At 52.9% G+C, this 26972-nt stretch overlaps 1 protein-coding gene across 1 annotated transcript in view; it reads left to right on the forward strand.

Annotated features, from left to right (window-relative positions):
• The window catches only part of ADARB2 (adenosine deaminase RNA specific B2 (inactive)), a 416009-nt gene that overhangs the window by 355660 nt on the left and 33377 nt on the right, over positions 1-26972 (forward strand). Inside the window, exons 4-6 of the mRNA XM_086715061.1 lie at positions 5877-5991; positions 21538-21706; positions 22588-22739. Coding sequence (XP_086571187.1) covers positions 5877-5991; positions 21538-21706; positions 22588-22739 — 436 coding nt within the window. The remainder of the gene's footprint in view (positions 1-5876; positions 5992-21537; positions 21707-22587; positions 22740-26972) is intronic.

A 26972-nucleotide genomic window follows, 5' to 3' on the forward strand; every position in this document is an offset into this window, starting at 1 on the left:
ATCCCACAGGGATGGGATGAAGTCTGAGTGGCCCACAGGCATATCCTGGAATTTGAATCTACAAAAATAATCAGTGACATGAGCTATTTGCAAGCACTCTGGCTGCTTCTACTATAAACCAAGTGCCAGGTAGGGAAGAAAATCGAATTATTTTGTGATCTGATTAGTTGGGTTTGTGGTAACCAAAGTTCACTGTATACATTAAATCCCAAGTGATTAAAACATAAATAATCCCTAGTGTTAAATTAGACAGTAAGGACATACCTCCCAACGTGAATTCTGAGTTTCCATCTAGCTTGTAGCCCCACATAATCAACCACAGCATCATTTACATACACAAAAACAACTACGAAAACCTACCTACAGCCGTAATCATGTGTGCGACTTAATTAAAAACCAATCGCCTAAAATAGCCCGCATTGCAGGAGATGGGGGGGGGGGGCAGAGAGGGGAGGCTTCATCCAGGAAGATGCGGAGGCAGGGCAGAGACGCCCCAGGGAGGGTTTCTCTGGGCTTTTCCGAAGCCCACACACGTTTAACTTCTCAAAGACCCCACAGGTCTGTACAGAGACGACTCGAGTCCCCGCAACCGATGCTTTTTGTGCTGATTTCTCTCCTGTCCACTTTTACAACCAGGAAAACCGAGGGACATAGTTCAGTTCATAAATATTCCATCTCCCTGGCAAAACCACAAGCAAGGATTTATGGGCAGTCTTAGGAAATAGCATCAGTTACGTAGCAGAGGTAAATTTTCAACAGTTCACTAAACCCTCCCCTGTGCTTTAGTTAGGTTGCCACCGCCCGAAGTGAGGAGGGTCAGACACATCTCGGCCTTTCTTTTTACGTTTACGTTTATAAAATGTTCATGGAGAAATGTCCTTCACATAAATGCCAAGGACCTCTGAAAATGCAAAAACAAGGCAAAAGATTGTAGCAGAGGAGATGTTTTTTAAAAAACCAGGTCCCAACAGGGAGTGCCCATGTCAGAGGGGAGGGGGCGGCCAAGGCCGGGGGCAGAGGGAGCACGTGTGCACCCCTCAGAACTGCTTCGTGGCTGCCCCAGCAGCCTGTGCTTACCACCGGCCATGGCTCTGTCTGTCCTGTGTCCTGCTATGTTTGTCTTTCCACCTGTGCACGTCACTGGCAACAGAACTGTGCAGAGCTGCTGACCCACGCTGTCGGGGCCCTGGAGCCCGAACACCCCCTAGAGGGCACCAGGGTTAGAGGTCAGCTCACCCGGATCTACGATGCCTAGAGCATCAGCTGTGCAGGTGGCGCTCTGTGCACTATTCGTTTCCCTTAATTTGTCAGGCTTTACCTGCTGTTTCATAATAAACTCCTCTCATTCTTATGCTGGAGTAAATAACGCTCTTGCTGCAACCCACATCCTCAAAAGCAGTGCCTGACTAGCCAAGAAACCACCCGGGTGCCAGTGGGTGGGCAGCTGGGTCCCCGGCTCCTCCGTGGTAGCTCCCCCCTCAAGAGTCTCCAGCAAGGTTGGGTACCCAGCCAGGGGACAAGAAAGGAAGGATGGGGGAGCTAGACAGCCGGAGACAGGAGGGATCCCGCACAAACGTCAGCAGCCAGAGCAACCCATGACACCGTTGCCAGAAAGGTCACTCGCCACGCCACATTTCATGCATCTGTGGGCTGGATGTTTGTGTCCCCAAATCCCCAGGTTGAAACCCCCACCCCCAGGTGGCTGTATTTGGAGCAAAGCCTCTAAGGCAATGATCAGAGTCAGATGAGGTCGTGAGGGTGGGCCCCACACCAGGGTCAGCGTCCATACAAGAGGAGACTCCAGCTCGCTGTCTGTGCACACACCGAGAAGTGGTCCTGAGAGGAACCATCCGCCAACACCCAGGCTCAGGCAGTGGTTTGGGACGTCCTCTTCTGGGAGCCTCACAGGGCCCATCAGGCGCACAGAACGAGACACCTCCTGGGCTGATGGTCTATGGCTTCGCGGACATTCAGAAACTTCACTTTCAAGGGAAGGAAAAGGGGCAATCAGAGGTCCGTTGGAATCCCACCTCAGAGCATACAAGGCATGGGAATCAGATCTCAGCACCTCGAAAACTTACTGGAGAAGGAAACCCTCAATAAAATGACGAGGCAACCTACTGAGCAGGATAAGACACTCACAAATGACGCATCCAACAAGGGGTTAATATCCAAAATCTGTAAAGAACTTCTACAACTCAACACCAAAAACCACCCCAAATAATCCAATTAAACATGGGCAGATGACCTGAATAAACATTTTTCCAAAGAAGACATCCAGATGGCCAACAGACACACGAAAAGATGCTCAACATCACTCATCATCAGGAAAATACAAATCAAAACCACCAGGAGATACCTCCTCACACCGGTCAGAGTGGCTATAATTTAACAACTGAACAAGCAGATGTTGGCGAGGATGTGGAGAAACGGGAACCCTCTTGCACTGCTGGTGGGAATGCAAACTGGTGCAGCTGCTCTGGAAAACAATGTGGAGGTGCCTCAAAAAGCTAATGCGATAATTCCACTAGTATTTACCCAAAGAAAATAAAAACACTAATTCACAAGATACACACCCCAGTGTTGATGGCAGCACTATCAACAACCACCAAGATATGGAAAGCAAACAAGTGTCCGTAGTTTGATGACCAGATAAAGAAGAGGTGGTGTATATACACAATGAAATATTACTCAGCCATAAAAATGAATGAAATCTTGCCATTTGCAACAACGTAGATGGAACTAGAATATATTCTAAGAAAAATCAGTAAAGAAAGACAAACACTGTATGACCTCACTCATTGATGGTCACCAGAGGGGAAGTGGAGGGGGGGGGTGATAGGTGAAGGAGACTGAGAGTCTCCTTCATATCATCACGAGCACTGAGTGCTGAATAGAGTTATCTCATCCTTATGTTGCACACCTGAAACTAATATTGAATATAACGCGGTAGCTTCTCCATACTTCAATTTTTTAAACGTTTTTAGAGAAGTAAAAGACAGGCAGTCTGCCCTTGAGCCGCTTAAAACCCTGGGGAAGCCAGAAGAAGGCAGCACGTGAAGCCCCAGGAAGCCCATCCCAGAGAGAGACTGCACGGACAGCCACCTGCAGGCGCCATGGTGCCCAGCAGGCAGGGCGCACCCCAGCAGTTAGGTGCCCCCACAGAACAGCATCTCGACTCTCCCCCAACGGCCAGCATGCTGAGGAGCACGTCCTCCTGTGACCTGACAAAGGCAAAAGGTAAGGCCTTACGCCCACTGGTTCCTCAAGGTCCATCTCAGCTGTCAGCTCCAGTGATGCCTTTCTGGCCCCCTGTGCCTAGACAGGAGCCTCATTCTCCGTGGCCAGGCGAGAGCCCCTCCTCCCTGAGAGGCAGGTGGCACCGAGGCTGCGTCTTCCTGCTGGTCCTGCGGGAACAGTGCCCAAAGGCTCTTGCCCAAGAGCGGGCCTCTCGGACGCCCCACAGAGCCCTCAGACCCCTGTTCCCACGGAGCCCAGCTCCCTGTTTGTGTCCCGTCAGTCAGAGCTCTGAGCTCCCCTCCCCACTAGCCTCCAGAGGTGGGACCTAAGTATGTGTCAGGCGAAAGGATAAACCCTGCCCTCGGAGGTGGGGCCAAGGCACCATGAACCCTACCAGCCCCGTGTCCGCACCTGTAGCTGCTCAAGAAACAGCAGTTACGACTGCCCAGGTCACGGTCCGGGTGCCTGGCAAAGCCTGATGATGCAATTAATCTTCCCACACAAATTAAGAAGTCAGGCTCATCCAAGACGTGCAGAAATTACCCAAACTCACACTCTGTGAAAAACTGCTGCCCTCTCAGTTACAGCACGAGAGGTGAAGAGTCATGACAAGGAGAAATGGTCTGAATGTGGCCCCAAAAAGGCATGCCCGTATCCTGCCCCGGAGCCCGTGCCTGGGTCTATGCAGATGTGAACTGAAGGAACCGAGGTGAGCTCATCCTGGATGAGAGTAGCCCTAAACCCAGTGACAGGCATCTTGTAAGAGACAGAGAAGGAGAGGCAGATGCAGAACAGAAGCCACATGATGATGGAAGCAGAGACAGGAAGGACATGGCCACAAGCCCAGGGATACGAGGAGCCCCCTCCCGGAAGCTGGAGGAGGCGGGAAGGACCCTCCCTGGAGCCTCAGGAGGGAGAATGCCCTCGACACCTTGACCTCAGACTACTGTCTCCAGAGCCAGGCGGGAACAGATTTCTGCTGTTCTGAACCACCCCGTTTGCGGTCTCCAGTTCTGGCTGCCCCAGGACACCCACACCCAGTGCACCTGGGACACGTACCCACTCTCTCTGGACCTCCATCTTTGGGTCACACGGGACAGGACGGTCTCCAGGATTCGTCTTGCCCATGACTGACTCCACAGTGCCCAGTGGAGGTGAGGCACCTCACCCAGCAGCCTCACTGCCTCTGGGGCCAAGCCAGGGAAAACCCCCCAGCACACACGCCCCACGCCCAGCAGGCCCCACGCCACCTGCCAGGCCTGAACCGTCACGCCTGTATGGCACCCGCCACTCCAGGCTTCGGCAGCAGCCACAGCAGCACAGGGAAAGGCGCCGAGCCCCCAGCGGCACTGGACAAGCGGCCGCCAAAGCCTCAGTGTCGTCGCTGCACGTTTCCAGCATCCGAGAGGCAGGCCTGTTTCTGTGTCAACACATTTCACTGACCATAAATGCGTTTTTTTTAACGCGGTCTCTATCTTTCGCATCTTTGCCAAGACCTGTTCCTGTCTGCAGCACAACGTGCAGACGCCTGGCGGGAAATGAACGTCCGTCCCGTCACAGAAACGAGCCACTTGCCCACCTCGCAGGTAAGCGGATGCTGGACGTGGCTACAGGAAGATGCCACCAGTGTCTGCAGCGACCAGGGAAATGATCATTAGTAACAACGATGGTGATGAACGAAGAACACTTAGGAAGCCCACGGCAGCACACTCAGCATTTCAGACACGTGACTGCATTGAATCCTCATGGAAACACCGTCAGCTCAAAACAAAGAGGATTACCTTATAAAACGGGCCCTCGTGACTCACACCACATCTCTGCCTCCAGTGCCGTGAAGGGCGCTGCATCCCAGCCTGCCTCCTGCAGCAGAGAAGCGACACGGCCACCGTGGGGCCATGTCGGAGGGAGAAGGGTGACGAGAAAACCACATCCGTGGACCACGCCGGCCTTGTCACTGCAGATGAGCGGCTTCAGTAGGGACGCTGGTCACACTAGGAAAATTTCAACACGTGGGGTTATGTCGACTCAGTGTGTGTGTGCATGTGTGCGTGCGCACGCGCTGTCCGAATGTATTTGTGCACAGCTGTGCATATGCACGTGTGTGGGTACGCACTGTGAATGTGTCTCTGTGAGTGCTCGTGTGCGCATGCATGTGTGCATGTGCACATGTGCAGAAATGTGAAGGAAGACTGTGGGTTAGCAGGGAGCAGCTCAGCCAGGAGGCACCTGAGATCGTGGGGTACTTAGAAACTGGTTCTACAACCCCGAAGACAGGGAACCAAGTGTGTGGTTTGTGCAAGCCCCCAGCTCCACTCAGGGTTCTATGAAACAAGAATCCCAGAAGGACAGCCCCAGGCTGGCCCCTCCAAGGGGCAGGGGAGGGTGGGAGTGTCTGTGGCCTCCCACGGGCAGGCTCTGCCCAGACTCGGGGCCAGGCTTGGGGTCCTCCCCCACAACCGTGGTCTGCCACCGGTTCAGTGTAATATCTGGTTCTTTCCCCAGGCCATGGGGTCGTAGGATAGTGGGCATGGTGTCGTCTGGACACCGCACATGGGGACGTGGCTTGGAGGAGGAGGGAGGCCAGGCCACCGCCCGCGCTCAGCCGTCAAAGAGGCCCTGGTGCTTGTGTCTTTCAGGAATTCGCAGACTCCGTGTCCCAGCTGGTCACACAGAAGTTCCGCGAGCTGACCGTGGGCCTGGCGTCCGCGCACGCCCGCCACAAAGCACTGGCAGGGATCGTCATGACCACAGGTAACACCTCTTGTTTTCCCCGTGGGAACCTCACCTGCAAGGAGAGGAGATTTAGTGTTTGCCTGATCTTGGGAGCAAGACAAATCCCTCTTCCACACGAAGACGCCAACAAGAGAAACAGGAATAGGACCCAGGGAGCTCTGTGACCAGAATAGATGGTCAGCAGAGCCGTGCCACCAGTGGCCGTAAAGCCCACCACCTCAGAGCCAGCTCTGCCCACGCGCCTCGGGTCCCGCCAAGAAGGGCCACGTGAGGACCTGGCCTGTGTTTCCCATTAGGCTCCCAAGCCACAGTGGAGAACGCCGGGCACGTTGGTGTTGCTAGCACTGGAAGCCAAGGTCAGGCCCAGCCGCTGACTGGTGCCGCGGGCGGGTGGGTGAGGAGGCTGCCCTCGGGTGCCTGCGTCTCCTCTGCACAGGGAGTCTGAGTCCCCGCCGGGTGACAACCCCAGCACAGGACATGGGGTGCTCTCCTTCCTGCCAAATGGATCGCAGACGTGGCACCCGCCCCACACGAGCGGCAGGACGGGAGGGGAACTTCCAGACCGCAGAGAAGGTCGCGGCCTGGGACGGCCAGGGCGGGAGAGGCAATGGCTGATTTTCAGCAATCGGTTTTAGTGAAAACGTCTCATTACTAGCCTATGAATAGTAACTAACCGGTTGGTTGTTTGAATCCTACTGTTTCTGGCTCCACAGCTCGGCACGAGTTGGTAGCGACCCGCTCAAAATGATTATTGCAGAAATAACTGACTTTGGGCTAGGTTTCACACAGAGACTTTGCGTGTCTACACAAAGACTATCTGATGACGAAACAGATTTAGGTTAAAAATCCATTAAAACCAGATAGTCAGCATCGTTTTCCTATCATCCCAGCCCCGTGGGGTCCAGTGTGAGGATGCCGGAGGAGTGGCAAAGCCACTCAGGATCCCATGTCCTTTCCATCCAGGGCATCTTAGTAAAATGGAAAGAAAAGTGCCACCCCCACCCCCAACCACCTGCTGTTATTTGGTGAGTAGGATGAGGCATATGAAATGCTTTGAAAGGTAACAACTACTGTAGGAGGACAACGTGCTGAGGCCAAGGCAATTCAGTTTTGCCAACGATACCACGGTGTCCAGTGCCTCCATTCGGCCCTAGTCACTGACACCCGTCCCCTCTTGTACTTGCACAAACATCTGCCTCCTTGTAGAAAATGCAATATTCTAAGTTGAAGGCTAGGACTCCACCTCCATCGAGATCATTCCTGCTGGACATGGCCATTCTTTTCTCCAGCCAGCCAGCAGCCCAGATGCCTCTACATGCCCAGCACCATTCTTCACACTAAGGGGGTGCCAGGAAAGAAGAGCCCCCACTTTAGGACATAATCTAGGAAACCGTGAGAGGTGCTAGAGTCCAAGAACAGTCGCTTGGGTTTGAATCCCAGCCCCACCTTCAACTAGCCATGACTATAGGTCAATCAGCCTCTCTGCAACTTAGAGGGAAAAAAGAAGGAAGGAGGGAGGGAGGGAGGGAAGAAGATAAAGAAGGAAGGAAGAAGGGAAGGAAGGAAGAAGGGAGGGGGGAGGAGGGGGAAGGAGGGATGGAAGGAGGGAAGAGGGAGGGGAGGAAGTAAAGAGGAAGGGAAAAGAGGAAGGGAAAAGAGGAAGGGAAAAGAGGAAGGGAAAAGAGGAAGGGAAAAGAGGAAGGGAGTGGGAAGGAAGGAGGGAGGGGAGAAAGAGAGGAAGGAAGAGGGAGGGGAGAAAGGAGGCGAGGAAGGAAGGAGGGGGGAGGGGAGGAGGAAGGAAGGAAGGGGAGTAATATTTTGCAAAGATTCGTGGGAAAACGGCATGTAAAAGTGGTCAGTGAACACACCGTTTCATGTGCTGACAATTTATCTGCATGAACAAAATTTATTCTATTAAGTGCAACTGTACAAAGTGAAGTTTCACTAATTAGTAACTTTAAACGTTGAAGAATAAATTGCCGAAATTTACTTTCCTGTTATAAAGAGAAGATTTAATAAACATGTTGATTAACAAGACATTAGGGAGATGTGTGCAGAATTACTGACAAGTATTTTCTTTAATCATTGACTTAAAGCTGATGTGACACTTGACCCCAGTCCTAGTACAGGTATTTAAGCTAATGCCTAGGAAGCTCCGAGAGGGAAGGTTTTTCTGGCTCGAGTTCCCATCTGTGTACAAAGTTGTAAAAATGCAGTGATTCCGCAGGAAAATGGGACTCAGAGGCCCGTCCACTTCTAGGTGGGCGAGACTCAGCCCCTGCAACGTGCTTGCCCTTGTGTGGCCATCAGGAGAAATCTGATTGCAAAAACATACGCCTGCGAATAGGATAGCTTTTACTTTTATCTAAATAATGCAGTACTGGTCAAAACTCCAGAAGAGAGCTCGGGACAAGACACGGCGCTCTCCTGCCAGCCCCTCAGGGAAGCCATCACTCATGGTCTATTTGTGTCCTCGCAACTCTCAACACTATCGGTTCCGTGTTCACTGTTTCAATTCTGAGTAATACTGATCTGCACCATTACAATCGGACACTTTTTTTAGTTTTCATGATATTTGTAATATTTGTAGTTTTAGATAACATGCTTTTATTTCTTGTCCTACAAGTGGAGATGATTTATCTTTACTTCATGCTCTGCCTTGCAAGTGGCCTTGTATCGCTGTACGTGTGTATCTGTATTGTCGTATGATACTGTACTTGTACTCTCTGCCGTGCTGAAGTCTTCCCTACTCCGTCCAGTCATCTGAGGTTGGAAACCAGCACCTGGCCTCCACGCGGTCAGGATGCTGTAGGGCCCCAGCGCCAAGCACAGGCTGACCTAGGGTTGCTGTGCTGTCACCAGACCGTGTCCTGAGAGCAGTATCATCCAGTCTTACAGATTCTCCTTCTGCCACCACTCAAAGCCATGTCACATTTAGGGTCGGCCCAAATCTGTAGCTAGACTTCCTTAAAGACCTTCTGAGGTAGTATGTGTGTTTTGCAGAACGCTCAACTTTCTTCTATTTCGCTGAAAAGAAGGAAGTGCCTGTAAGTCCCTGTGTCTGTGGACAGGTCCACACCCTCCCCCAGCTGTGACTGTGCCCCCAACACACACGACACCTCTTTCTCCTCCCTTCTCCCTGACAGGTGCAGCCTCAAGAAACACCCTTTAAAACATGTGGGGAACAGATACCAGCAGGCTCGCTCGCCAGGCAGTGTCCTGACTGTGCCTTTCATATTACTGGAATAGCTTTGCTTAGGGAGAATTCCACACTGAAAATTATTCTCCCTGCACATCTGGAGGGGATTTTTCTATTATCGCTTACTAATGTTTCTAACTAGAAACATCCGGCTGACATCTTTGCCGGATCGCCCCCACCCCACCCAAGGAAGGGAAAGGGTCCTTTCTTAAACTGAATGTTTTAGGGGCATGGGGGGGGGGGGGGCGGGGCTCATTCGGTTAAACCTCCAACTCTTGATTTTAGCTCAGGTCATGATCTCATGGTTTGTGAGTTCAAGCCTTGGCTTGAGCTCTGCGCGGACAGTGTGGAGCCTGCTTGGGATTCTCTGTCTCTCCCTTTCTCCTTCTCTCTCTGCCCCTACCCCTGCTCGTTCTCTCTCAAAATAAATAAAAACAAACTTTAGAAACAAATAAATAAACTGAATGTTTTCTAATTTCACGAGAATGTGTGCATGTGGGAGCCATGCACCCACCCTGATCTATTTAAGCTGTTCTGTTTCTGCACTGTTTCCTTCTATCGTTCTGTTGATAAATTCCTTCCTTTACACACTTTTTGTCAAACATTCAGTATTCTGACTGAACCCTCGGTCTTACTTCCTGATGTTGTCTACCCTTTTCCTCTGTTCTTGGGCATTTCTGAAACTTCCCTGACCCTCTTCAACTGCCCGTCGCTTCTTAAATTTTTTTTTAACATTTTAAAATTTATTTTTGAGAGAGAAAGACAGAGCACAAGCAGGGGAGGAGCAGAGAAAGAGGGAGACACAGAATCCAAAGCAGGCTCCAGGCTCTGAGCTGTCAGCACAGAACCCAACGTGGGGCTGGAACTCACAAACGGTGAGATCATGACCTGAGCTGAAGTCCGATGCTCAACTGACTGAGCCACCCAGGCACCCCTGTCCGACGCTTCTTAATCTCTGCAATCTTCATCACTCATCACCTCAGGTTCCTCCCTTCTCCTGTTTTATTGAGGTGATGCTCCCCACAGGTCCCTGGGGAGACTCAGCAGCTGAGGCCTGGGCCTCCTCTGTGATGGAGCTTTGTTTACTGTCTCTGTCTCTCTTTGGCTTTTGTCTGAATATTCACATTCATGAGAAAAATACTAGCTCAACTATCACCAGTGCAGCTCTGATTTCCTCTAGAATTGTATCCCTTTCCGGGGATACAGCGGAAGGTGGGGGCTCCCCCCCATCGGAAGCCTCCTTGACCCAGGTGGGTCGGGACCAGACAAGGCCCCTTAAACTGAAAGTCACCCAGTGAACCCACCCTTGGGGCCTGCTGGTCGGTGCCTGCTTTCTCTGAGCCCACCCCGCAGGCCACTGCTCCCTTGTGATGGCTCCTCCACGCGGTACTGGGATGTCATCCTGCCCCTCCACGCCGCCACACACCCCCCAGAATCCTTTCCTTCGGTGGATCCCACGGGAGGAGAAGCAACATGTCACTCACTCTGACCTCCTGAACCGGAAACCTGGACACTGACCGTTTAGCCAAGTTGTCAAGCAACAGCTCCGGCTTCTCCTTTGTGAAGCAAGTCGGGTGTTTCCATGAGAAAGAGATTCTTGAAGGGGCCTTTAGTAATGATGATTTTCATTTGATATGCAAATTTATAATTTTGATAGCACTTTTGCAAACACTAATCAAGTTAATTGCTACAACCCTGAGAAGTGGGAAAGGCAGGAATCTTAATTACGGCTTTTAAGAAACACAGACAAGGAGACCAAGAGGCTAGGTGCCTCTCCCGAGTCTCGGCAAGATGTGGGGGTCCCTTTAGACTGAGCACGAGGCGTCGTGCTGAGATGCTCGATCTTCGCCTGAAAATGACTCACTTCTAAGCTTGTTAAATAAATAACTAGAAGAAAGACTTTCCTGGTGTGTACTCTCCGAAGTTCAGGCTCCAGCTCGTCTTCCACTGGCCCGCCCTGCACAATACACCCAGAAGCTACGGCTTTGACAAACATCTGTCTGGTTTCAGCTGACATTCAGCTATAACTGCTCACAAATGCCTGGGATTTAGGACTCCCCAGAAAAAAATGCGCAACTCCTTGAAAACGGGACAGGGAAGAAAACGGTGAGGTCAAACTTCATGAAAACAGCCCAGAACAGCTCCATTCAGCACGTCAGAACCATGTGGGCCGAGCAGGCCGGCCCGTCTTTCTGGGACAATCTCAAAGTCCCAAGCAACAACATGGAACACGTGTTCCACTGTGTTTCAGAGCATGTTGCTCTGAACCTAAAATGACCACGTGGGGTGAAGAAATCTGCTTCTGGGATGTCGCGCCATGCTCTGGCGGGGCACGGAGCCAGCCACCAGGTAAGGCTGTCTTTGCCCCGATCCTCCTATGGCACCCGGTGCCCCAAAGGCCTCAGGGGGCTGGTCCCAGACCCTGCTGATAGGTGCAGAGGCAGGCGGCAGGGAGGAAGGTCCTGGTGTCCAGGCACGTCACCATACGTACGGCCCCACCTTGTACAGTAAGGAGCATGTGCGACAATGATTTTCAGGCTTTGGTGTAGACGGTGAGGTCTAAACCACAAAACGCAGGGTGTATTTTACTGCTGAGCCTTGTGTAGCATGACTGCTGACATGTTTACGCTGAACGCCCCTCCTTAAAATGGAGAGAAGAGAAGAGCCCTCACTCACCCAAGTCGCCACAGGCCCAGCCTGTCTCCAGAGAAGCTCGCAGTGGGCCCCCCCCCCCCCCGGAGAAGCCACCTGCGGAGGGGCAGCGGCCGACCTTGGCTAACCCCACACCAGACACCTGAGTCCTCGCTTCTCGCCAGACGCGCACAAGGAGACACACAGATGGGGAGGAAGGCGGCACTTCTGAACTCTCTCTCAAGACCGGGCGCACCCGTCAAAGCTGTTCAAACACTCCGGCATTTTCCTCATCATGACATCACAACCTGGCAGGTAACCGCCCCCAAAGAGTTCACCGGTGGAAGAAACCACAGCCTGTTTTACTTCAAGGCATTTAAACTAACCTCAACTTTATTCTAGTCTCTTAAACTATATTTTGTGACGAATGAATGATTGGAACCTGTTGGATTATAATGCAGCAGCCATTCGCCTACAGCCCAGGAGGGGTCCTTGAACACACTCTGTTTATCAGCTGCTCCAAGAGTCTTCTCCTCATACAAAGAACATGTTTCATAGTCAGTATAAGTCATAAAAGAACACGTGGCTTTAATGACTTCTACCAGTGGATGCCACTAGTCTGGCTGCAGATCAGAGGAACCAATACCTGTGACACTAAAGGCTAGAAATCACAGCATTTCTTTGGGATTCAACGGCCCCTGTCACAACTTTATACGATTCCCTTTCATCCTCAAAACCTTGACAGCGCTAGTTTTGTCCCCATTTGCCACAGGAGACAGCAGACAAGCTCCTGTGACCCAAGTCTAAGGTCAGTAGCAGAAACAGGGTCACCCGACTCCAAAGCTTGGGTCCCGGTGCGGGTCACATCCTGTGGCTTTATGTCCCCACCCGGCACTGCCATCCCCAGGGCAGCGCACAAAGCTTGTTCACACAGCTTACGAAATTTCCTCCTAAAGTCCACGCATCTGCAATGTTTAGAGAATACAGCCCTGCGGGATGGCTGTAAACCAAGACGCTGATGGGAGAAAAGTCAAAAGTGAAAACGTTTCCTTCGGTCTTACCCATGGCCCTCCCACACAAGAGGTGCCTGAGCCAACATTTTTAAATGCACTTGATTTCAAACTAACTAAAGGAAATTTAAAGGACAGAAACAGAGAGTGACAATAGGAAGGAACTGATTCGAAGGAAAAGAGATAATCAGGGTCTGACCAAGTGAGGACAGAGGCGAAAGGGCAAGCGCTTGGCAGTCTGAGGCAGACACTGCAGGGTGCCGGGTGGCTCCTGCTGGGGGACACTTCCCAATGGCCAGGCCCTACATCAAGGCTGGCCGCTGTCTCCACAGGAGATTATAGAAACCCTACTGCCGGGGTCATGACACTCAGTGGGTGCAGCGCTAGGAAACAGGGAGTCAGAACTCATTTCTACACCGCAACCCTGGGCAGTCTGCATGTGGGACAAATCCATAGTTTTGATATTCGTTCTTGGATGCTGGTTGGTATATTTACCTTTATTCTCAGAAATGTAATCATTTCCCTCCAAAATCAGAGGTTGTGTTGTGAAAATTCCATTCAAGGTTTGAATGGACTAAGAACCACTCCTTCCCAGTTAAATAAATAAAAGTACATTCCAAACGATTGCCTAAAGTTGGCGCGCCGGGGCCAGGGTGCACTGGGGAGAAGCCCACCGACTTAGAAGTTCAGTGCATCAGATGGAGGCCAGCCAGAGAGCAAGCCAGCCCAGTCACCTTCCCACGACCCGGTACCGGCTTCCTAGTGGGGAGAGGTGACCGCAGCAGCTAGTGAGCAGACAGTCCAGTTCTCCCGGAACTGACCAGAGCGACGCAAGAGGCCAGCCAGGGAGAGACATTCACTCCAGTCCTGGAACTTTTCTCGACTGTCTTCCTCTGGGACAGAGTGCTGGTGTGCCTGCTTCCACTCACAGTGAACCACACTGAATCACCATGACAGAGACCTTCCAGAGCTCAGTGTCCCCAGCTGCCCAGCTGCAGTGTCCTCTGGGACCCGGCACATGCCCACGAGGTGTGGGCCAGGGCACCACAGCAAATAGGAGCCAACTGCTGTGCTGGGCTGCAGTGATACCCTTAGTCTCTGAGCCAGGAATCTCATGTCTTGAGCCAGCATCCCTCAGGCAGTAACGGGCTGACCTGCCACCTTGTACATCAGGTAGAGTCCCAGACCGTGACCAACACCCTCCCAGAGTTTCTTTACGCAAATGCAAGGAAACGCACACAAGAGGTGCGGCTGTTACATCATTGCCCTGCCACTTGCTTTTTTCACGCAACGGTTTATTTTCCCTGCTGCTGGACACAGGCCCTGAGAAGGTGTGCTGTTACAAACATCACTGTGCCACATGGCTGTGTGCCCACATCGTTTTCACACATGGCTTATGAACGGGTCACGTAAATTGCCAGAAACAGAACTGCTGAGTCAAAGGGTACGTGCATTTGTGAGCTTGTCATTCAAATGCACTCTATCCATAAATATTCCTGCCCCTGCTCATAAGGGCAGAGGCTACCCCACAGCCTTTCCAACTGTACATTAATAAACCTTTAAATGTTGACCAACCTGATGGGTGAAAAATTGCGTCTCATTGTATTTTGAACGTCATACTCTTTAAATCAGTGAGACTGTTTTTCCATATGTTTAGGAACACTTTTTATTTACTTTCTGTGAAATGTTTTTATATAGCCTTTCACGTTATTCTATTGGGATTTTTTTTCTAAAAGTTCTTTATATATTAGATACAAATTATTTGTGACACAAATTGTATTTTTCCCCAGTTTTTAATTGTCTTTTTACTGACTTTAGGATGTTTTTCTGTTGAGAATTATTTTATGCATTTGAATTTAGCAATTTTTACTACTTTGAGACTTTTAATTATAATTAGAAAGGTCTTTCACCTGCCAGATTTGTGAAGAGATTATCCCATGTTTTCTTCTAGCACATTGACATCTTTTTAGATTTTTTTTATTTTTAAGTAATCTCCACACCCAACATGAGGCTTGAACTCATGACCCCAAGATCAAGAGTCACACATTCTACCGACTGAACCAGCCATGCACCCCCACGTCTTCTTTTTCTTAATAACCAAAGGCCACAGTTTACATTCTTGGTGTTGTACATTCTGTGGGTTTGGACAAACGTGTAACAACATGGATCCACCATTACAGTGTCACACTGACTAGTCTCACTGCCCTAAGAACCCTCTCCATGTGTTCCGTCTCTTCACCCCACGCTCCCCCCAGCCCTGTAATCACTGATCTTTTTCTGTCTCATACTTTCGCCTCTCCTGGAGCGTCATGTAGCTGCAGTCACACAGTGTGGAGCCCTAGGAAGGAAGTTGGCGTCCTTCACTTGGTAATAAGCATGCTAGTTTCCTCCATGTCTCTTCATGATTTGAGAGCTCATTTCTTTTTAGTGCCAAATACTATTCTATTGTCTGGCGGGCCGCATCACCCAAACACTGTTCCACTGTCTGGGCGGACCACATCACCTACTAACAGAGAACATCTTGGTTGCTTCCAAGTTTGGGAGATTATGAATGAAACTGCTGGAAACACCCATGTGTAGGTCTTCATTTTTTTGCACCTAAACCTTTGATCTGCCTGGAATTGGTCCTGATGCATGGTATAAGGTGAAGATACAATTTTATTTCTCAGATGGCTCTTCAGTTACTAGACAGCACTAATGGAATAGTGGCCCTTTGCCCCCGAGGTTTGAGATGCTATCACCGTATCCTACACCAACTTCCTGCATGACTTTGGGTCAATTTCTGGACTCCGCTCTGTTCCCCTTGTGGGACTTCATGCATCAGAACCATAGCAAGTTGTTACTGAGTCCTTGTAATCTGCTTGGTATCTCCCAGCTTTGTGTGCTACTATTGGTGTTCTTTCCCAGAATTTCCTGGGTTTCCTACCAGAATCAACTTGCATGGCTCAAATATAAATGACAGGACAAAACTATACTTTTCAACCTGATTTTCTTTGTCAGAAACAAAGCCCTCGTGCTGTTCCCGTCAGAACCATGTTAACCTCATCAATCACTTTAGAGAGGCTTCATGACGTCAGATCTTCCTGTCTGAGTATGTGGGACATCCACTTGTTCACGCTTTGTTGGTGTCTTGCAGGGGGAAGGGTAATGTTTTATTGGTTATTCGTCTTGATCATTTCTTGTTAAACTTATTCCTGTTATCTTGTTTGCTGCTGTAAACAGAGCGGTTTGTCCCTTACAGTCTCTTACCCGCTGTTGTGTGTACAGATGAAAGCTATCGATTTCTGTATATTAACTTGCACCCTATCCCCTTTTTGACTCTCTATTTCTAGCTGTATTCCAATTGGATTCTCCAGAGATTTCCACATATAAATCATAGCACGTTCAATAGCAATACTCTTACTTCTCCGTTCCAATTACTGTATCTCCAATTTCCTTCTCTTCTTGTGCTGGCTAATAACTTCAGCAAATGTTAAGTAAGGAAGTTACCATGGGCATTCTTGCGGTATTCCTGGGCTCAGTGGACACCCCTCTAGTGTTTCCCCAGCAAGCATGACGCTAGGGGAGGGTGCATGTGCATATCCCTCTCTACCATGTATGTGAATATACCTGTCTCTACATGTGTCTACACCTCTTTCTATATATTATATATGTGTGTGTGTGCCTGTGTGTATACCTCTGCCTACATATGTCTGTGTATGTGTGTACATCTCTCTATAACATGCATTTGTGTCTACATCCAACTCTGTATAACATTGTGCATGTGTATGTATCTCTCTATATAACACATATACCTCTATAACATCTGTGTTTGTGTACACATCTCTCTATAACGTGTGTGTATATCTATATCTTTATGACGTATATGTGTGTGTATATACCTATGTAATATATACATATACATATACAGACGTGTAAAATCACATTTAAAAATCCACCTATTTTTTATTGAGTTTTTACCAAAAGTAGTTGTTGGATTTTGTAGATGTTTTTTCAGTATCTGTAGTTATAATCGTATTTTTGAATTGCATTTTAATTGAACCCATTTTTGCATTTCTGGAATAAACCACCCTTGTAGTACTTACTGTATTGCTCTTTTCCTCCAATGCTTGGCGGTTAGAATTTTCAATACCTATAACCGAGGCTACCTGGAGTTTTCCTTCTGCACGTTCTCAGTCAGGTGGATAGATCAGTAACAGGCATTTCATGATAAAAATCATTTGAAGCCTTTCCTTGTCTTCATACGCTCTGGAACACTTTAAATAGCCTTGAAATTGTCTGCTACTTAAAGTTTGGTACAATTCTCCCACAAAACTAACTGGGCTTGGTGCTTTGCAGGCAGGGGCCTCTGACCACTTCTGTTCGTTCTGTATAACTCAGTATGGTTGTGTCTTCTATGACCATGCCTCATGTCGCCCTTCAGAGTAACAGTCACCACAACAGGGGCCACAGCTCAGCACCTGTGTCCCAGAGCACATGGCCTCTGTGGCACCTACAAGTTCCAGAGTTTTCTGTCAGATCAGCTGGAGACTAGGCTCATGTGAAGCCTTCTCTTTGCCTGGCTTCTTCCCTCACCCTCTGTTTCCATAATTGCCTTCTAAGAGCCTCCAAGAGAACTCAATGAATCACTTCCCGGGAAGCCCAGGCCCCGGCCGGCTTGTAGAGACCCCAAGCACAGAGTTCTCTCCCCTCCCCTCCCCATGATGACATTCTGTGTGCAGATTTTCATGATATTTATCACATAATACCTTATATTGTAGATATTTCTGTGTCTGAATCATCTCCCCAAATTCATGATAAATCCTTTGAAGAGTAGGACTGTGGCATGTGGCATGGAATGGCACACAGGAGGTGAAGAAGCAAATAGTGTGTCTCTAGGGGCACATAACTACACTGAATAAGGCAGAGCCTGGAGTCCAGAGAAGTGAGGATTAATGAAGGGTGAAGGGACAGCAGTTTCTGTTTCTACAGCTCCAACTTCCACAGAATCAACAGAGGAGAATCAGACCGGCCCTCAAGAGAAATGGGGACAAGTCCCAAACCGTCCTCCGTTGCTAAGCTATCGGGCATATGCACAGACATCTGAAGGTGGAAAAACTAAGGAAACCATTGTAAATGTTACTTTCCATTACTCTAAATACCTGCTTTAATTAAGCTGGGATCTGCAAAGCCATTTCTCCATCAAGCTGGCTCATCCACAATGGGCTCCACCGGATAACCACCTTTGCTAGAATGCGGCTCCCTGGCAGCTGGCCGGCCTTATCCCCTGGGACGAGGGCCTATTGATCGATGACTCTCGGGTGTCCCCCAAGCGAGTGCCAGGACGCTGTAGGCAGTGGAATGGGAGCAGCTGATCTGGGGGCTGCTTTCAAACATTTCGCCAGTCCTGGGGAAGAAACCACAGGGGGTTAATCGGATCCTATGTTCCCTCTTCTCAGAGCAGCGCAGCTGACTGTGTGACCAGAACAAAAGAAGTGAGCATCCAATTGTTTCCTGAGATGTCCACAAAGCCACATCTCACATGGAGGGGGCCAGCGAGGGCCAGCCTGGCCAGGGCACTGGGCAGTCTGGGGCCACAGAAACGGAGATGGAGGGAGGGAGGGAGGGAGGGAGAGAGGGAGGAAGGAAGGAAGGAAGGAAGGAAGGAAGGAAGGAAGGAATAGAATGGACGGACACGCAGAAACAAACACTGCTGCATCCCATCCATCCATCAGGCAGTCTCGCCTTAACACACAGAGGGCCCCCTGGCCCCCTCCCCCACTGCACACACACACAGAGGGCCAGCCTCCTGACCGCAGGGGGATGTGTGGTGCTCCCCCACTCCACATCTTTCCTTCTTTTTTCCTCTCCTGTTTTATTTCAAAACAAGGACCCACACTTATGGGGCAGGCGCGGGCAGATGTTATATGGGTTTCAGAACTAAGTTCTGAGGGACTCAACAGAGCAATACCACCATCTGCTAACCTGTCCGGTATCTGCTGACCACACGCAGCACAGAATTCAGGACCCCACAAGCTGCAGGTGGGGTCCTTTTTTTTGCTTAACAGGTGCATCTGGCTTATGGTTTCCTGACACCATCTTCCCATGCAGCACCTGGAAATCAGATTTGTTACTAACTCAGGAAAACTGACTGGATTGTCCCAGGTGACCCATCCAATTACGCGGACTCTCCGGGGAGACCCTTCTTGAAATATTTTGTGGCAATTCTGACTCCTGAAGGAATTCACCGTCTACATGAAGAGAAAATATGGCTACATTCGTGGACCCATAAGCCTATTAGGTCAGTGCATTGAACAGCCGAGCTTCACTGGACCATGAATATCCACTGTGTGACCTACTGAAGGGGAGGCACAAGCCACGTGCGTGGGGCCAGCAGCTGGCTCCCCCCGCCTCCGAGCCCCCACGACGGGGGAGTGGACACCCCAGGCCCGTTTGGACTGAAGGCGCAGCTTCAGTACAAGGAAGGAAGTCACAACGTTTATTACTCACAGATCTCAGCAGCCTAGGTTCGGGGGCACAGGGGGCACAGGGGTACTGGGGGTGCAGGGGGACTGGGGTGGGGGGGACAGAGAGAGCAGGGAGCCGGGGGTGCAGGGGGCACAGGGCAAGGGCCTCCTCCGCCCGGGGCACAGCCACAGGAGACACAGAGAGCGGGCACCAGCACCCCTTACTCACAAGGTCACTCACTTTCCTCAGCTCCACTCCGAGTGTTTATTTAAAAAGGGCCCCGGAACAGCCCGACGGGGAGCGTGGGGGGCGAATCGGGAGCGGGATCCGGCTGTGCAGTCAGGACAACAAACTCGGCCTGTGGTCTTCCAGGGCCCCCCTAAATGCAGGTGACCCACATCACTTCTGAAAACGGGAGTGTGGGCTTCGTTCTTAAGGTTTCTTTGGTTATGTTCCCCGTTCTTGCAGAGAATGTCGTTGGGACTGTGGTCAGAACGAGCACTGTCCTGAGACGGTTAAATCAAGGAGCCTCCACTGTGGGAATGACCCATCCGCCCCCGGCCTCAGAAGGCCCCCGCAGGCCCCTCACCTGCGCAGGGACGGGGGAGGGGGAGAGGGGGGCGGGGGGACGGTGCCGGGGCCCCTCGGGACCCCCGCCAGCCCCTCACCCGCGCAGGGACGGGGGGGGGGGGGGGGGGGGGAGACAGAGCTTCACATACACTCCCCCCCGCCACGGAGTTCCTGTCTGTGCTGCGGCTCTTTAGGAACAACAGCCTGGTGGCGCCCAAACAGGACACTCACCATTTGCACGCCGTCTGTGACCGCGGCCTCGCGCTTTGCCCTCAGGTCCCGCGGCTTCCACGTGGCTCCTGAACTGCGGCGGTGAAGCGAGGCCGCGCCGGTGGGGGATGGGGTGGCTCCCACTTCTGCGCCGGGCCGGAGAGGGGGCGGCCCCACCACACACCCCAGGTCCCCGGCCCTGAAATGCCATGGTCACCGGGGCCTCGGGGCCCAGGGCGCCGGGCACGTGACGCAGGCACGCGCCCGCCCCGCAGGCCCCGGTCGCGGCGGCCCCACGCGGGGAGCTGGGGCAGACGGTAGCTCGGGGTCAGCGTGCGCGGGTGCGTCGTCCGCCCCGCCCCCGCCCGGCTCCCGGCGCCACCCCCCACCCCGGCCCGTGCTCGACACGCCCGCACCAGCCAATCCCAGCCCGCGCGGCGGGGCGCGCGGGGCGGGTTTCCGGGCGTCATGGCGGGGGGCGGGGGGGCGCCTCCGGGCGCGGCCAGGCCACGCGCTCCGGGCCCGGCCCTCGAAGCGTCGCGGCCGCCCGAGCGCCAGCGGGCCGCCAGACCTCCCGGCCGGTGTCCGTCACACCCGCCTCCGCGGGGCGCTACTCGCAAGAGTGGGGAGCCCCTCCGCGTCCGTCCGGAATCGGCAGGGGCACGCTCGGGCGCCCCCGCGGGTCTCGATTTGGGAAGTTAAGGAGTTCTCGGGACGGAGCTTTCTGCGGGCCGGGTGGGCCCGAGACCCCAGGCACCTGTCGTTAAGTGCGGCCCCCGTACCCGGCCCGCGGTGTGGTGCCCGTTCATACGGGGCTTCCAGGCTGGGGCCGCCAGGGTCCCACGAGGGGAGGGCGGCCTCGCTCCTGCACGGGGGTCTGACGGGAGGGGTCTGATGGGGGATCTGACGGGGATTCCGACGGGGGTCTGACGGGGGGCAGGGTCTGATGGGGGGGATCTGACGGGGGGTCTGATGGAGGTCTGACGAGGGGCGCATCTGACGGAGGTCTGACGGGGGTCCGATGGGGGGTCTGACGGACGGGGATTCTGACGGACGTCTGATGGGGGATCTGACGGAGGGGGTCTGACGGGGGTCTGACGGGGGTTCTGATGGGGTCCGATAGGGGATCTGACGGGAAGGGGGTTCTGACAGGAGTCTGACAGGGTCTGATGGGGGTTCTGACAGGAGCCTGACGGGGGTCTGACGGGGGTTCTGATGGGGTCCGATGGGGGATCTGACGGGAAGGGGGGTTCTGACAGGAGTCTGACAGGGTCTGATGGGGGTTCTGATGGGGTCCGATGGGGGATCTGACGGGAAGGGGGTTCTGACAGGAGCCTGACGGGGGTCTGGGGGGGTTGGTCCGACGGGAGGTCCGACAGGGGGAATCTGAGGGGGGGTTCTGACAGGGGCCTGACGGATGGGGATTCTGACGGGCGTCTGATGGGGGATCTGACGGAGGGGGTCTGATGGGGGTCTGATGCCCTCTCTGTCCCCCAGGCTTGGACGTCAGGCAGGCACAGGTCATCGTCCTGTCCTCGGGCACCAAGTGCATCAGCGGCGAGCACATCAATGACCAGGGGCTGGTGGTCAATGACTGCCACGCGGAGATCGTGGCCCGGAGGGCGCTGGTCCACTTCCTGTACGCACAGCTGGAGCTACACCTCAGGTAAGTGGCGACCCCAGGGACGGGCCTGTGTGGACAGCCGTCTGCCCACAGCACATTGTGACCCAGATGGTGCGTCCGCTGAGCGCTGGCCAGCCTGAAATGCCAGGCCTCCTTCTCCTCTGGCCTCCCTCCTGGGGCACCTGCTCGCCCACGGATGGCTGCAGCAGATGGTCTGCAAGGTGCACGCGCCCCGCCTGCCCACACGTACAGACACGCCTGGTAACAGGCTTATCCCCCCAGTAATGGGGACTGTTCAGGCCCAAGCGGCCGCCACAAAACACCACAAGCTCCCACTCACTCGCAACTCTCGCTGGACGTCCAGGATTCAAGGGGCAGCAGGTCTGGTGTCTGATGAGACGCTGCATCCTGGGTCACAGGCAGTGTCTTCTCCTGTGTCCTCCTCATGTGTGGAAGGGGCGAGGGGGCGCCCTGGGGTCTCCTTCATAAGGACACTAATCCCATCATGGGGGCCCCACCTCATGGCCTCCTCCCCTCCCAGAGGCCCCACGTGCTGACACTGACATCCTGGGGTGCAGGACTCCAACATATTAAGTTGGGGGACACAAACGTCCAGCCTCTAGCAAGGTGGTCGCCAAAGGGCAGTGTCTCCACACGACTACAGCACCCCACAAACCCAGCCACAGGCATCTGGAGTGGTGCCCTCTTGAGGCCGGACACATGGCTGGGGGCACAGAACAGAACTGCTGTCACTGGGTCCCCCTTCCCCATTTCACTGCCACCTGCTCTAGACGCAGTAGGCAGAGGGCAACGAGAAAGACACGGGGAAATAAGACACAAAATAAGATGCAAAGGCATCGGCCCAATGGGCGCCTTTCCTATTGGTTCATAATGAGTGACGAGGACCCTCTCTCTGACCCTAGCAAGCGGCGGGAGGACTCAGAGCACTCGATATTCGAACGGTCCAAGGACGGCGGCTACCGGCTGCGGGACAACGTGCTGTTCCATCTCTACGTGAGCACGTCCCCCTGTGGAGATGCCAGGCTGCACTCACCCTACGAGATCACAGCCGACCGTAAGACACAGCCCCCTCCCCTCCGCCAGCCCCCGGGCCAGGCTTTCTGCGCTGAGCATGCTCACTCGTGTGGCCTGGCTGCCCCCTCAGCCTCCAAACCCTCGTGTGAATCACCCACGTCACTGAGAGCAGGGTGACTTGAAAAGCTAAAATTAGCTATTTAATTGCTATGGTTCTCTGCCTCATTTCAGTTGATCAGCGGCCCCTGCCCCGCTCTGCACAAGAGAGGAGGAGATGGGGAGAGCATTACGCAGAGAAAGAGCAGGTCCAGGTGGCTTTGCTCACCTGTGTTTGCAGCTTTGCAGAGAATAACGCTGAGCGTGTTTATTTATGTGTAACTAAGCCAGCAGTGGGTGTTGTCCCGGGTAGCAAACCCCGGTGTGAGCGCTGGGCAGGACCTGCCCTCTTGAGCGTTTGGTCAGAGCAGATGTGGACAGATGGGGTCCACCCAACAGAGGGGACGCTGTGTTCTGGAGTGCGGGGACACAGCCGGCCTCTCCTGTGTGGGTCTGATGACATCAGCATCTCGGGAAGAGTGTTCAGCTGCTCCAGAGTGCCAGTAAATTCTCTTCCTGATATTATTCGTGCGTGCAACATGTACCGTGCGTGCATGCACCCCCACACATGCACACACGTGCACATGCACACACAGACCCCTCCCAAAAGCAGCACCAGGCAGACCGTCTGAGGCAGGCAGTGAAATTAGACGCGTATATTATGAGGTATCTGGTCCCAGTAAAGACACTGACTCATCCCGGGAAATCTTCAGTTGAGGTGCAGCAGACGAGACACGCGTAGGGAAGGTTTATTTTTGGCATCTGATTTCCCCCACGGAAGGCTGCGTTTGTGTTCTAATTGCCATTGGAAGGACAGAGAAGCACTTTCTGAATGCCCAGGCTTTGCTGAGATAAAGCAGGTGCAGAGGAAGAGCACTTTTGAGAAACCCTACGTGTACTGAACTTAACCTAAGTTCTCTAACACGGATTACAGCCTGTCCAGAAAGATCCATTCCCCTTTTCTCCAGATTTGCTCCAAGACCCTCACTCTCCCCTGTGGAGAGTGGTCGGGGAGATCCCCATAGTGTGGCTCTGAGTGTCACCCCTCTCTTCCCCCATGGTTGCTGGAACCCAACAGCACAGCTGGGGTGGATTAGAAACAACAGGCATTGGCTGCCCACAATCTGGGGACGGGGAGTGCAGGACCCAGTGTCTGGGGGAGCCGCTGTATCCTCACGTGGGTGGGGAGGTATGGGGGCTCTGCGGGGGCTCCCTCCCAAGGGCAGTGATCACATCAGGGGGGCCCTCATGGCCTCATCACCCCCAGAGTTCCCTCCTCTTGACTCCATCCCCTTGGGGCTGGGGCTTCAACACAAGAGTTGGTCCAAGTTGTGTGTCCAACACAAACATCCAGCCCAGAGCCACACCCTATGGAAAGCAAATGCAACTGAGAGTCAGGATAAGGGAGCTCCCTAAATATAGGGGCCTTTCGGGGAGCTTCCCCGGGAGCTGGCAGGTGACAGCAGGCGCCCCCCCCCCAACAAGGGTAGAGCAGGGACCCTTCACTGTCACATATCCCAGAGAAAGGAGGAGAAACAACATGGAACAGATTCATTTTTCCTGGAGGGTTCATCAAGCTGGATCTCCAGGAGACCGGCTTCCTGTATAAAACTGTGAACTGTGCTCCATTAGACAGCTGCTTAGAACTGTCTTTCCATTTGCTCCCGAAAGTCTGGCGTCATGAAGACCCAGGAGCCCTGAGGTCTGGGAGGAGAGGTCTGGCAGAATGTTCAGGGCCGGCCCTAATTTACCTAATTTACCCACTTCCTCCTGAAGCCGGCATGGCCAAGTGGGGACAGCCTGAGACCCACTGTGTCCCCCTGCCTCTCTGCGCCCAGCACCCACCACAGCCTCCCAGCTCCCCCCCACCCCCGCCCCGGTTCCAACTTGCAAAGCCAGTGGTTCAGAAAAACAAACAAATACATCCTCAGATGCACCCTGGGGCTCACTTCCTGACACAGATGTCTTTTATTTCTTGGTGCTTTTAGAAGCGGCAGGTGCTGCTAGGAAGAAAATAGAGCATCTTCCTCACATTTTTACCGCAGATATGCCAGGCAGGAACGAGCTGCTGCTGGGGCTTATTTAAAAAAAATTTTTTTTAACGTTTATTTATTTGTGAGAGAGAGACAGAGCACGAGTGGGGCAGGGGCAGAGAGAGAGGGAGACACAGAATCTAAAGCAGGCTCCAGGCTCTGAGCTGTCAGCACAGAGCTCGACGCAGGGCTCAAACTCATGAACCGTGAGATCATGACCTGAGCCGAAGTTGGACACTCAACCACCTAAGCCACCTAGATGCAGGGGTTATTTAGACCGCAGCCTCTGGAACTTCCTCCCCAGGACCACCGAGGAGGGGCTCTCGGCAAGTCTGGACTCAGACTCCCAGCCAGAGCACACATCACCTCCCTGCACTCTCAGCAAAGCCAACACTGGCTCCTGCCAACCCCGCATGGAAGGGCTTCCCAGGGAACCTGCAGCCATCGCCCAGTGCAGGCCTTTGCTTCAGAAGGAGGGCGCACAGGGGAGATGTGGGCAACTGGGTCTCTGCTCTCAGGGGCTCTTGCCAGGGAGCCAGTGGGGACAAGTCCCTGCAGGATGTGCAGGCCTGTGGGGCCATCCACTCCCAGAAGTCAGCGCCTCTACCTCCAATAGGTAACCCTGGAGAATCCAGCCCGGCTCCATGTTCCTAAACGGAGCTCTGGAATCACAGCCCCAAAGGTGCATGGACACAGATGTGCTGGGTCCACCCGTGCCCAGGAGCCCCAGCGCTGGAGCTGAGACCTCCCCAGGCCCTCCGCACCTTCCCCACCTGCTGCCCACCACATCCCCGCATTTGTCCTCAGCCTCCTCTGCTCGGCAGAAAGCGACAGTGCTCCGGGCTCTTCTCCCCCACACACACGCACAAGACACGTGCACACACACAGCGACACCCATGTGAACACACACATCTCGACAGGTGTGTGATGCATCAGGAGCTGTAATCACACCTGAATCACATACTGAGTCTAAGAGAAAGTTCTGGACACAGCTGCTGACATCATTCCCCTTCGTCTAAAGAGTGCAGTGTGGCAAGGAAGTTCTGTAGAGAGGTCTGGACAGCCAGTAAGCCAGTGTCACATGCCGCAAGGCCCGGCAGAGAACCGAATCTGACCTGGTGTTTCCAAGAGCAAGTGCCACAGAGCGATGGTGGCCATCCACCCACGATGCCTGGCCCTGTTGTCTCAGGGGCTCTAATGGGTCCATGACTCCCTGACCCTGAAGTCCCTAAGGCCCTGTCCATGTCTCAGACAACACTGAGCCCTGTGCTGTGAAGCAGCCTCACCTCCCTCAGACGCCTGCAGCTCAAAAAATTCTAAATTCCCCAGTTTTATTTTTTTCCTCAAAAATATTCATCTAGATAGATCGTAATTCTTCCTTCATGGAGTCTTTAAAAGTGAAATCAAAACCAATCGGTCTGAAATGTTTGCAAGGCGTGTTGCCTGCCAGCAGGCGAGCTGTTTCCAAACCCGGCTTCTCTATCGGGATCACCTGGGGAGTCTCACAAATGTGGCTTCCTGCCGCCACTCTTCCTAAGATTCTGGTGTATTCAGGGTAGAGTGGGGAACTTTTAAAACCTCCCCAGTGTTCTGAGAATCTGACGTGTTTCCAGCAACAGGACTCAAAATCCCCTAGCGGCCTCCTGCCCAGATTGGGTCTGCATGCAAAAGGGGTCTCCCAGAGTCTCTGCAGGGGCCAGGCTGGCGTGGAGGGCAGGTGGACAAGGCTCTTACCAGTAGGGATGAGCCTATGCTATGACGGTCATTGGTCTTGGCGACCCAGAGCAACTCCATTCATTCCCCAAGGCCAGAGCCACAAGGGTGATGTCATGTCCTGAATGGCTGTGGGCAGAGCTGGGCTGGCCCCAGCTGGCTGTGAGGGGAGCCTCCATAGACAAGATCCAGGGCCCTTCACTGCGGCTGAGCAAGCACCATCCTCCTGACTCACCAACATCATTAATGCAAATGTCTTTCATGGTGCATCTTTTAAATAACCTGGGAAACTCAGTTCTTACTGCCATTTTCCAAGATTTAACCGCGTAAATTCTCCCCTCCATCTTCCCCCAAATGCTATGACAAAGGGCATGACTGCATCATATCTCACGAGCACGTACTAAATGCCAGTATGTTCTAAGCCTGCTCCA

The sequence above is a fragment of the Puma concolor genome, chromosome B4, assembly GCF_028749965.1.
Source record: "Puma concolor isolate L17-30 chromosome B4, mPumCon1.1.hap2, whole genome shotgun sequence".
In the NCBI taxonomy this organism is placed as follows: Eukaryota; Metazoa; Chordata; class Mammalia; order Carnivora; family Felidae; genus Puma; species Puma concolor.